This window comes from Acinonyx jubatus, chromosome E2 (genome assembly GCF_027475565.1).
Source record: "Acinonyx jubatus isolate Ajub_Pintada_27869175 chromosome E2, VMU_Ajub_asm_v1.0, whole genome shotgun sequence".
NCBI classification, from domain to species: Eukaryota; Metazoa; Chordata; class Mammalia; order Carnivora; family Felidae; genus Acinonyx; species Acinonyx jubatus.
In genome coordinates, this window is record NC_069396.1 from 57,583,523 (window position 1) to 57,594,299 (window position 10,777).

A 10,777-nucleotide genomic window follows, 5' to 3' on the forward strand; every position below is an offset into this window, starting at 1 on the left:
TAAGTGTGGGGATGGACAGTCAGGGGCACTCTGGTGGGCGCGCGTGGTCATCCAGAGATCCAGAGAGGACCCCGGGCTGGTGGCGGCTGCTGCTGGAGGCAGTGGGGCAAGGGCGGACGGGGCTTGGTTGCTGCCGCCCTAGACACCTGCCTACCCTCCCTCCATGGCAGCCCGACGGAGCAGAATCCTCCCCTGCCCCTCCTCCATCAGAACCGGTAGTGTTAGCTGCAGGCCACAGACAAAGGTCTTCTCCAGCCCCCACGCCAGATAATAAGAAACGTCAGCAGCAACATAGCTTTATGTGTGGCTTAGTCTCGGGGAGACTCGAGGACGGTGGGGGGTGGAGGGTGTCAGCGCGCTGATCCTTCGGGGCGTCCGCACTCAGGCCGTCAGATTTTGCCTGCGAAGGTCCCTCTCTGGATCTGCTCGGTCCAGCGCTGCACCTGGGGAGAGGCGGGCGGGAGGGGAGGCGGCGGGCGCTTGTTCAGCTCCGCGGGACCCTCCACCCTCGCCCGGTCCGGTCTCGCCCGGCCGGCTGTCGACGCCCCCTCGGTCCCCTGCTCACCCAGCTCTTGGGGCACAGCGAGTGGAACACGCGGAAGTAATACTCGCAGGGCTGCGTGCTTTTCCCACGGCGGTTCATTCTCTTGACGCAGCGGTGGTAGTCTGAGGGGTGGGGCGGAGCGGGCCGCGGGGTTGCCTCTGTCCCAGTCCCTGCAGACCAGGCCCCGCCCCTCCAGGACTTGGCCCCCAGCCCTCCAGGGCAGGACCCGCCCACTCCCAGTCAGGCCCCGCCTCTCCACGGTCGGTCCACCCCCTCCAGGCCATGCCCAGCCCCTCCAGGACTCGGTCCCGCCCCTCCAGGCCAGGCCCCGCCCCCTCCAGGCCCAGTCCTGGCCCCTAGACCAGGTCATGCCCCGTCCCGGACAGGCCCCGCCCCTGCTGGGTAGGCCCCTCCTATCCCTCCCTTGCCTCGGCCCTCCAAGCCTCGGTCCCGCCCCACACCGGATAGGCCCCGCCTATCTCTCTCTCGCCCCTCCCCTCCAAGACTCGATCCCACCCTCCAGGACAGGGTCTCCTCCCCTCCAGACAAAGCCCCGCCCACGCTGGATAGGCCCCGCTTATTCCTCCCTCGCCCCGCCCCTGCAGGATTTGGTACCCGCCCCTCCAGAGCAGGTTCCACCCTCTCCCGGCCAGGCCCCGCCCATCGCACCCTCGGCCCGGGCCCCTCCAGATAGGCCCCGCCCACTCCCCGGCGAGGCCCCGCCCCTTCCGACCATGGCCCCCCCTCCCCTCCCACCCCAACGGTCACCGCCACCAAGGCCGGTCCGGGACCCTCTCCCTGTCTTCAGGTGGAGCGGACCCTTCCCGCCTCTTCTGTCTCCCTCCCCCTAACCTGGCCCGCAAGGTCTCACCCAGGAAGTTCTGGTAGCAGTTGCGGGTCTGGTTCTGGTTGGGGAAGCGCGGGTCGAAGGGTGGTGTTGTCCATTTCCCCTTGGGGGACTTCTGGAACTCAATATCCAACATCCAGGGAGGCGGCAGCTACTGCAGTGGCAGGGGGCTCCGTGGGGCCTGAAGGCGCCTCTCGCTCAGACCCGCACCCAGTTCCTGGCCCCCACCCCAAAGCCCAGTCCCTGATCCCACCCGCCCTGCCCTCACCAGACTGATGTCAACGTGTCACTGGGTCAGCTGTGCTTGTGGCTCCATCCGGCGGTGCCCCTCGCTTCTGAGTGTCGGCGGGGGGGGGGGGGGGGGTCCCAGCCCAGGAAAACCACGACTCCTGGCAGGATTGGCTGGGGCCCCTGGAACCCCAGCCAATGGGAGCCGCTGCGCTGCAGGGGATGCTCTGGGCCGCCAGGCAGGGTCTGCGTGGACCAGCCCCCCCACCCCCCGCCGCCTCCCACCTCCAGCCCGACGCCACCCCGCGCGCACACACTGGCACCCAGTCACGATTTTTGCCGAGTCTCCGACTCAGGCTTTTAATCTCTGCGAAGCTGGGCCGCTCCGCGGGCTCTCCCCCGCCCCCCGCCCCCCCCCCCCCCCGATATATAAACGTATAGATAGCTCTGGTCTCTACCCTAGAGGGAGCATCCCCCCGCCCGGGCTTTTCAGCACCCTGCTTCTTACGGTACAGGTGCACAGCACCCTGGGGGCCTGTGGGGAAGAGGAGGAAAGAGTAAGGGTGGTGTCCGAGCCGCCGGACTTCAGTACCAGGGCTAAGGCGGGTCCGCAGGGTCTCTGGCTACCTGGTCACGCTGGGCTCCTTTGGACACTTTGGCGATCGAGATTGACTCCCCCCGAATCCCGCTAATGAAGGCTCTGGGAACTCTGTATGCTGCGGAGAGAGAGAAAGCCAGAGGGGGTCTTGGAGATCACAGGAAGAGCATAGTGAGGGCTCAGTAAATCCCTGCTAAAATGAAGCGTGAGCTGGAATAAGGGTCCCCACCAGTGTCTTCCTGTCCCTGCTGTCCCTCCCAAGTTTCTCTCCCTCCTGCCTAGTTGCGGGGGAGCCTGCCTGTGGATCCTTCACACCAACACGCAAATGCTAATCTCTCTCTCCTCTTCAGCGCTCTCGTGCTCACTTCCTACACCAGCTACTTCTTGCCATGTCCCTCCTCCCCTTCCAGCAAACTACTTGGAAAAAAGCTGCTGGACCCCTCCTCTCTGCGTCCCCTCTTTGCATATATGCACGTTCATAGGAAAGTACGTGTACGTGGGTGGGTGGGTAGGTAGGTATATAGCGGGGAAATACACATCACATAAAATTTACCGTTGCAACCGTTTGAAAGTGCACAGTTCGGCGACACTAATTACATCCACAGTGCGGTACAACCACCACCTCCACTTAGCTGCAGAACATTTCATCACCCCAAAAGGAGACCCCTGTTCCCAATAAGTCATCCCTCCCCATTCCTCCCATTCCTCCCAGCTCCTAGCAACCACCATTCTGCTTGGATTTATTTGCCTGGTCTGCAAGTTTCCCACAAATGGAATCACACACGATGAGGCCTTCTGCATCTGGTTCCTTTCACTGAGCATCATGTTTTCAAGGGTTGCGGCAAGTGATCCCCTGCTTTCTGTGCTCCCGTCGGCCTGCCCCATTCGGGTCTTTGTTCCCACCATGCAACAAATAATAAAATCCTTGCTGGTAAGCCCAGGGCTCCTGCCTCCGTCCCGTATTCCTTCACCTAACTGCAGCATTACACGCAGCTGCCCCTGACACCCAGGCTGTCGCCATTCTGCCAACTCTCACTATGGTTTCCCCTTTTCTTTTTTTAAAAAAAATGTTTTACATTTATTTATTTTTGAGAGACAGGGAGAAACAGAGCGCTAGTCGGGGAGGGATAGAGAGAGAGGGAGACACAGATTCTGAAGCAGGCCCCAGGCTCTGAGCCATCAGCACAGAGCCCGACGCGGGGCTCGAACTCACGAACCATGAGATCATGACCTGAGCCAAAGTCAGACGCTTAACTGACTGAGCCACCCAGGCGCCCCTGGTTTCCCCTTTTCTAAACACTTTGCACCCTCTTTGTCGACACTCACTGGCTGGTGACCTCCTCCAGTCTCTTGGCTTGTGGTAACTATCCATGTGCCAATGATTTCCCATCACTCCCAATTCATATATCCAGCTACCTGCCCCACTTCTTCACCAGGGATCTTAGATGATCCTGATCCCCTCCCTGCCACCTGCTGCATTCACAGCCTCTCCGTCTCCCCAGTGTCTCAGACCCCAGACCCTACATTTGCCCTTGACACCACATGGCCATGTCCAATCCATGAGCCAATCTGTTGGCTCAACCATCCTGCCTCTTTCTCACACCTCCAGCACCTCCCTTCTTGTCTCATGCCTGAATCGTTGCAACTGCCTCCTCCCTATTCTCCCAGATTCCATCCTTGCCCCCTTACCTTCTCTATGCTTTGTCCAGAGAGAGCCTTTTCAAATATACACCAGTTCCAGCCATTCTGCCCCAAATCCCCCAGCTCACTCAGCATCAAAGCCAAAGCCCTTGAAATGGCCTGCAAGGTCCCACGTGATTACCACCACTTGCGTGACTTCTTCTGACTTCATTTCCTACTCTTGGGGTCCCTTGGAACTCACTCTTGGTCCAACGTATCACACACACACACATGCCTCAGGGCCTTTGCAGTGGCTGTTTCTTCTGCAGGGAACATACTTTCACCAGATGTGTGCATGGCTTCCTTCTTCCCCTCCTTCGGGCCTTTACACAAATGACATCAACTCACTGAAGCCCTCCTGGACCAACCAGTCCAATACAGGAGGCTGCCTATCTTCATCCCTAGTCCCCCCTCTCCTGCTCTTTTCCCATGGAGCTATCACCTTATAGCGTGCAATATAATTGACTTAGCTTTTAATTGTCAGGACTCCTAACTTCAGCACTACTGATATTTTCTCTGGATCATTCTCTGCTGTGGTGGGCCATCCTGTGCATTGTAGGACATTGAACAGCATCCCTGGGCTCTACACACAAGATGACAGGAGCATATCCTCCCCAAATTGCTCAATGCCATATCTCTAGTGCTTAGAACAATGCCTAGCACAAGTCAACACTCTCTATATTTGGAGTCCGTGAGTAAAAGTGAAAAAAGGGAATGATCCTCTTTTTATCTTGCAGCTAATGGAGTTGACAGAACGTGTCAGCTGTCACCCCAAATACCTGGCTGAAGGACTGTAAGCACCCGGTTCCTCTATGTCCTCCACCTCGGGGGCCATGTCCATCATATTCTCATTTTCTACGAGCGTGGGTAAGATGACATCAGAGGACAACTTTGTTATGGCCAGGGGACTCTGGTCTGACATCCCCTCGAGCTGGTCTGACATCCTCTTGAGCTGGTCTATCCTCTCAAGCTGGTCTGGCATCCCCTTGAGCTGGTCTGATATCCCCTCAAACTGGTCTGGCATCCCCTCAAACTGGTCTGGCATCCTCTGGAGCTGGTCTGATATCCCCTCAAGCTGGTCTGGCATCCCCTCAAGCTGGTCTGGAGTCTTCTTGAGCTGGTCTGACCTCCCCTCCAGCTGGTCTGGAGTCTTCTTGAGCTGGTCTGACCTCCCCTCGAGCTGGTCTGACTGCCCCTCGGGCTCAAGAGATGCTCTCTTTGGCTGCTGGAACACACTGGCCTTCATCTCTGAGATGGGGGTCAGTGAGATGGGCCACAGGGGTACCTCCTCCCACCTTGATGCAGGCAGACTGATGGGATCTGGGGAGACATTGTCCATCATCAGGCTGCTGGCCTCATGCCTGGGGAGGCCAGGCACTTCGGAAGCCTCTTTTGGAACCTGGGGCTGTGCCTCTACCCAGTGATACATGCTCCCTTCAGCCCACGGATGCATTCTCTCCTTCACCCAGGTGCCAAACAGGGACTGCTCTCCAACCACCTCTGGTGTCCCCTGCAGCAAGGGCACCTCACTGGGACTGACTGTTGACATGTCAGGCATCGGGGGGTTCGAGAGCCAGGAGGACGGATTGACTGTTGCTGGCCTCAGGGGCGGTTCCTTGGAGTTGGCCATGATCATCAGCTTGGCAAGGGTGAGCCCCTCCACCGAGAACGGCCTGCTTTGCTCCTCCAGGGGTCCCTGGATGACCACCTCCTGGGTCTTGAGCCACTTCTGCTGTTGCCCCACCATCTGGGAGGTTAAGCCAGGCTTGTCCAGGGATATCTCCTCCTTCTTTCTGTGGACCTTGTCCTCCAACTTGCCCCTGCCCTTCAAGCCATCCAGGGTGATCTTCAGGGCTTTAGTGAGCACGACCTCCTCCGACTCCTTCTTGGTGGTGGTAAAAGGCAGGTCCTGGGATGTTTTCTGGGTCCTTGTCTCTATCAGGTCCATCTCCTGGGTGCCCACAAACATCAGTGGTCCTGGCGTCCCCTCATGCTGGCTTCTCTCGAGCACGCGCCCTCTAGGACCTCCCGTGGGCAACGTGCCCAAAGTGGCAGCGTCCGGTGTCATCTGCTGTTGAGTAGGTGACGTCAGAGCCTTCTGGGATGGGGCAGGTAGGAACACGGATTTCCTTCCTGGGACAGAGGAAGATACAGCCTTCCAGGAAGTAGGCGATACAGGTGGGGCCTTCCGGGCCGGGCCAGGACTGGCTGCGGCCTTCCGGGAAGTAACCGATACAGGTGGGGCCTTCCAAGGGGGGCCATGTACTGTTGGGGTCTTCTGGGTAACAGCGGGTACCACTGGGGCCCCCCGGGGTGGGCCGGGTGCAGTCGACATCTTCCGGGATGGATCATGCATTGCTGAGACCCTCTTGGACTGGTCACGGAGGAATGGAACCTTCCAAGCGGCGACGCAGGCAGCTGCGGTCTTCTGAGAGGGTGGAGGCCGCTGCCTCTGCCCGGATCCCAGAGCCTGGGCCTTTTCGTTGCGCCTGTGGGAGGAGGAGTAAGCGGCTGGGAGGGAGAAGCGGGGAGGGTAGGTGGCTGGGGAGAAGGAGGACGAGGACAAGGTGCTGGTATCGGGGTCCATCAGGTTTTCAATGTCCTGCTGCCACAGGTACGTGTTGAAGGGATCATAGGATTCCAGCAAGGAAACATCAGGGGTGTCTGCGGAGGCACAGCGGATGGGGGTCTCAATTAAACCGCCCAGGACTGTGGCCGTGTCTGAGTCAGAAGAGCAACACTGTAGGTGGACAGAGAAGAGGGGAAGAATGGTCAGGGCCAGGGGAGGCTCCCAGAGCCCAGGACACAGGGCCCTCCTCCCTCAGACCCGGGAGTCCAGACCCCCAGCCCCTCCTCCCTCAGACCCAGGAGCCCAGGCCCCCAGCCCCTCCTCCCTCAGACCCAGGAGTCCAGACCCCCAGCCCCTCCTCCCTCAGATGAGGGAGTCCTGACTCCCGGCCCCTCCTCCCTCAGACCAGGAGTGGGCCCCCAGGAAATAGCTGCCTTGGAAGAGGACTGTGTGTGGTTGATGGTGTTGGAGACGATGCTGAAAACGGTGCGGATGGTGATGCTGGGCTTCTCTGGGCGGGAAGAAGGCAGTGTGAGCTCTCGGGGGAAGGGCCAGAACGTTGGGGGTCCACACAGGGAGGGCGAGGTGTGCTCACCGGTAACCTGGATTTGGGTCTGAGATGTGTCAGGGTGGAGGTTTCGTTGGAACCTGTAGGGGGCAATGTGGGGTGACTCTGGTGACCTCCACACCGGGGTCCTCGCCCTTCGGCCTCCCGCGGGCAGCAAGACCCCAAGCCTACTTCTTTTCTGCAGATTTCTTTCTGGGCTCAGCGTGCTCCTGCTGTGACCAGATGAGAGGCACAGAGTCGCCCACGGCCTGAGACTTGAATTTGCGCTTGAGGGTCTGGCGGTGGGAGGAGGGACGGCGGGCGGGCAGTCAGGAGGCGCGGGGCCCCCAGCCCGGCCCCTCCCCAGCCCGGCCTGCCCAACCTGCTCACCCTGGCCTTCCTCTGTTTCTGAAGTGTCAGCATCTTGTAAGGAAAGTTGGGCTCCACAGTCATGACTGCAGAGGAGGGGAGGACCTCCAGTCAGGGTCCCCGACAGAGAGGACGTGAGGCTCAGGCAGGGGAGGGGGGAAAGCTCAAGGGCTGGTAGGTGTGGCCACGCCTGGGACAGGAGAGGCTGACAAGTAGGGAAGGGTCTGAGGACAAGGAGGCTGCTCACCCGAACGTCCGGACTGGGGCTGGTCCTGTGGACGGGGAGGGGGTCAGGACGGGTTCCTCCTCCTGGTTTCCACGTCCCCATTACCTACCCAGCTCAGGACTCCAGGACCCCAACCCGTCCCCATGCCAGGACCCAGGGGTCCTGCCCTCTGCTCCTGCAAACCCTGGAATCTAGGCCACCAGCCACCTCCTCCCTCAGATCCTGGAATGCGGGCCTCCTCCCTCAGACCCAGGAGTCCAGGCCCTCAGCCCCTCCTCCCTCAGACCCAGGAGTCCTGACCTCCAGCCCCTCCTCCCTCAGACCCAGGAGTCCTGACCCCCAGCCTCATTTCTTGGGGTTCTGGATTTCAGCTGTTGGTTCCGGCTCTGAAATCCAAAACCACAGCTGCTCCCAGGGTCTGTGGGGGGCACTGCCCACCTGGAGGCGCCAGGTGGAGGCAGGAGGTTTGACGCTGGCCGGGTCCCTGGCGGGCCCATGCGGGGTCCTGGGGAGCCAGGTGGTGGCGGGCTCCTGGAGCAGATTGATGAGCCGGATCCAGCGGTCAAACAGGAAGCCGGCCTCGTTGCCGGGGGCATCCAGCTCCAGGTAGTAGCAGCGGCCCGTGGCCAGGCGCAGTTTCAGGCGCCAGGAGGACAGGTCATGCACGTAGAGGCGGGTCAGGTCCAGCGGGAGCATCCTGGGGGAGGCAGGAGACAGACATGGTGGAGCAGAGGATGGGGCAGGGCGGGGGGGTGGGGGTGGGGGATGGGGGGAGAGGCGGGAGAGGGACATGGTCGAGGGGGGGATAGGGCAGGCCCGGGGAGCGGGGGGGGGGGGGGGGGGGGGATGGAGGCACCTGGTGAGGACGAGGCTGGCGCACTCCCTGCCCTCCGGGGGCTGAGCGATCAGCAGGATGTCTGGCAACACCAGGCCAGGCTGGGAGGCGGCCACACCCATGGTCACACGGTTGGTTCTGTGGTGCACGTACACGGGGGCCCCTCGATTGGTCACCTGGGGGGCCAGGGAGAGGGGCTGGGACCACTCCTTTCTCCAATGCTCCTCTGGCACCCCCAGCCCAAGCCCCCTACCACCTGAGCCTCCCCGCCCCCGCGGCTGCCTAGTCAGTGCCTGCCTGGGTTCGAACCCCCCAGTCCGGGGCGGGGGTCGGGGGGGGGGTGGTGTCTCAATCCCTTCCTGCCCCTCTCCGCCCCCAGGGTGCAGGAAGCTGGGGACCTGGACAAAGTTACTCTCGAACATGGGCAGCGGGCGGAGGGGCAGGTACTCTCCCCTCTGGAGGGTCTTCTGCAGCTCGCCTAGTGTGGGGACCCATTTTGAGGGTCCCTGGAATGGCTCCATGCGCCTGATGTTCTGAAGCCGGTTCATGGCGGCTGCAGAAAAGGTGGGTCACGCCAGACACAGAGTCAGGGACCCGGCACCTGGGCGCTTGGCCTGCCCAGTGTCCCCCAGCCCACCCGCCCTGGCCCTTTAGGCTTGGCAGGTGCCACAGCTCAGGGGTCCCAGAGGGTGGGGCTTCCCCAGGGCTTGGCCATGGCCCTGCAGTGGAGGGTGGTCAGCCCTGGCTTGGGGGAGGAGCCTTGGGGGGGGGGCCTTTGTGACCTCATCAGACACTTGTAGGACTCTTTCTGGGAACTCTCTGGGGGGGGGGGGGGCGTGGACTCCCTTCTCCTCCTGGGATGTGGCCTAGAGTCTCAAGGGCTGGAGTCTGTGAATCAGAAGCCCCGACTGCAGACCCAAAGCTACTGAAAACTCAGGGCCCCCGGCAGGATCTGTCTTGGACATTATAAATGGATAATTAACCAAAGAGTTTCCCACTTAAGAAGGGAGGCCCGAGCATGGCCCCAACTCACCACTGACCCCTTTCAGAGACCTTGAGGAAGACTCATACCCCCCACTGAGCCTCAGTTTCCCCATATATAACCGATTTGTGTCTGTGGCAGTGATTGCTGAACAGATTGCTGAACATTGGTTATAAAGAAAGGGGCACGGGCTTTGGAAGGAGCTGGACCTCTGGCAGAAACACAGTGGTCCCTTTCAAGGTGTGACCTTGAACACCATGTCCCCTCCCCCGCCAGCCTCACTTTCTCTCATATGGAAAGTGGGGCATGATGGAGCATTCAGGGGATCATGTAAGTAAAACCCCACACTTAAGACATGGCCCAGAGCACACACTCAGTGAGCAGTCATTCCTGACTCCTTCTGAGGTCTTATTTTGGGGGAAGGGGTTGGCTGGCATTCCGTCCTTCTAAAAAGTGTGTATCATTTTTTTTTTTTAATGGGTCATGCAAAACACACGGTCACTGTAGAAACTCTGAGTAATTCGGACAAGCACAAATAATGAAAGCACCCATAATCCCACCCTGCCTTCCACCCTGAGGGGACCATGGTCAACATTTTGGTGTATTTTCTTCTAGGAGGTTTTTTTTTTTTTTTTAATTATTATTTTAAAGTAAGCTCTATGCCCAACGCGGCACTTGAACTCACAGCCCAGAGATCAAGAGTCACATGCTCTACTGACTGAGCCAGCCAGGTGCCCTGTGTTCTAGGACTTCTTAAAAAATCTATATATCCATCCACCCATCCATCCATCCATCCAGAGAAGCAAAGTGGGAATCGTGCAGTGGTTAGTAGCCTGCTTTCTCTATGTCTTAAAGCCGCCTCTGTATCATCCCCCCTTTATGGCTAATAGTATTCCATCACACAGATGGGTGTCATTTATTAAACCATCCCTCACTGTTGAACATCTAGGTTGCTTCCAATTTGCTGTTGCGAACTGCCATAATGAATGACCTCGAACTTGCAGCCTTGTCATGTACAAGCACTGTAGAGCACTGGATGACCTTCTGGAACCTTCTATTAAATATTTATTGAGAGTCTATGAAGTGCTGTGCACCAGATGAGGCTCAGACCCTGCCCTGGAGGACCAACCATCTCCCCTCTGCTGTCCTGCCCACTAAGGGTCCCTGGAGTAGAGGGAGGCAGCCCCCAGCCCTCAGAGAAATCACCTCTAAGTGGATGTGTATGACAAATTTAATTCCCCCTTCTGTATCGTACAAAAGTTTCTTGCATTTTGTACAAAAACCCAGGCCTCTTTTCCCTTCCCTCCCCACCCCAACATGAAAAGTAATTGTTTAATAAATAATATATGCTC

General features: G+C 59.2%; 2 protein-coding genes across 6 annotated transcripts; both read right to left on the bottom strand.

Moving 5' to 3' along the window:
* Positions 1-280: 280 nt before the first annotated feature.
* LOC113593345 (cytochrome c oxidase subunit 6B2) lies at positions 281-1,802 on the bottom strand. 3 transcript variants are annotated; one of them, XM_027037415.2, is made up of 4 exons: positions 1,660-1,802; positions 1,416-1,545; positions 566-666; positions 281-443 (listed from the first exon to the last, which is right to left on the bottom strand). In XM_027037415.2, the coding sequence occupies exons 2-4, from the start codon at positions 1,525-1,527 to the stop codon at positions 390-392; spliced, it is 267 nt and encodes an 88-aa protein (XP_026893216.1). In that variant the 5' UTR covers positions 1,528-1,545; positions 1,660-1,802; the 3' UTR covers positions 281-389. The 3 variants fall into 3 exon arrangements, with proteins under 3 accessions (XP_026893216.1, XP_026893214.1, XP_026893215.1); XM_027037413.2 differs by having other exon boundaries at positions 566-714; XM_027037414.2 differs by having other exon boundaries at positions 566-714; positions 1,416-1,572; positions 1,660-1,742.
* A 213-nt stretch (positions 1,803-2,015) lies between these two features.
* On the bottom strand, positions 2,016-9,139 carry GARIN5B (golgi associated RAB2 interactor family member 5B). 3 transcript variants are annotated; one of them, XM_053210596.1, is made up of 12 exons: positions 8,842-9,139; positions 8,465-8,619; positions 8,047-8,305; positions 7,630-7,654; positions 7,404-7,468; positions 7,206-7,309; positions 7,062-7,114; positions 6,901-6,977; positions 4,677-6,637; positions 4,040-4,160; positions 2,247-2,335; positions 2,113-2,154 (listed from the first exon to the last, which is right to left on the bottom strand). In XM_053210596.1, exons 1-10 carry the CDS (start codon positions 8,989-8,991, stop codon positions 4,115-4,117), a joined length of 2,895 nt encoding a protein of 964 aa, XP_053066571.1. In that variant the 5' UTR covers positions 8,992-9,139; the 3' UTR covers positions 2,113-2,154; positions 2,247-2,335; positions 4,040-4,114. The 3 variants fall into 3 exon arrangements, with proteins under 3 accessions (XP_053066572.1, XP_053066571.1, XP_053066573.1); XM_053210597.1 differs by lacking the exon at positions 4,040-4,160 and having other exon boundaries at positions 2,016-2,154; XM_053210598.1 differs by lacking the exon at positions 2,113-2,154 and having other exon boundaries at positions 2,261-2,335; positions 8,864-9,070.
* Between the last annotated feature and the right edge of the window lie 1,638 nt (positions 9,140-10,777).

What these genes read in the sequence shown, in the direction of transcription:
- LOC113593345 (XM_027037413.2), bottom strand. Translation starts at nt 1,527, where the DNA reads ATGTTGGATATTGAGTTCCAGAAGTCCCCCAAGGGGAAATGGACAACA. An exon ending in CTGCTACCAGAACTTCCTGG is followed by an intron (nt 715 to 1,415) that starts GTGAGACCTTGC and finishes CCTGGTCTGCAG; the next exon opens with GGACTGGGACAGAGGCAACC. An exon ending in CGCTGTGCCCCAAGAGCTGG is followed by an intron (nt 444 to 565) that starts GTGAGCAGGGGA and finishes GCCTCTCCCCAG; the next exon opens with GTGCAGCGCTGGACCGAGCA.
- GARIN5B (XM_053210596.1), bottom strand. Translation starts at nt 8,991, where the DNA reads ATGAACCGGCTTCAGAACATCAGGCGCATGGAGCCATTCCAGGGACCC. An exon ending in GCCAGCCTCGTCCTCACCAG is followed by an intron (nt 8,306 to 8,464) that starts GTGCCTCCATCC and finishes TGCCTCCCCCAG; the next exon opens with GATGCTCCCGCTGGACCTGA. An exon ending in AAGAAATCTGCAGAAAAGAA is followed by an intron (nt 7,115 to 7,205) that starts GTAGGCTTGGGG and finishes TGCCCCCTACAG; the next exon opens with GTTCCAACGAAACCTCCACC.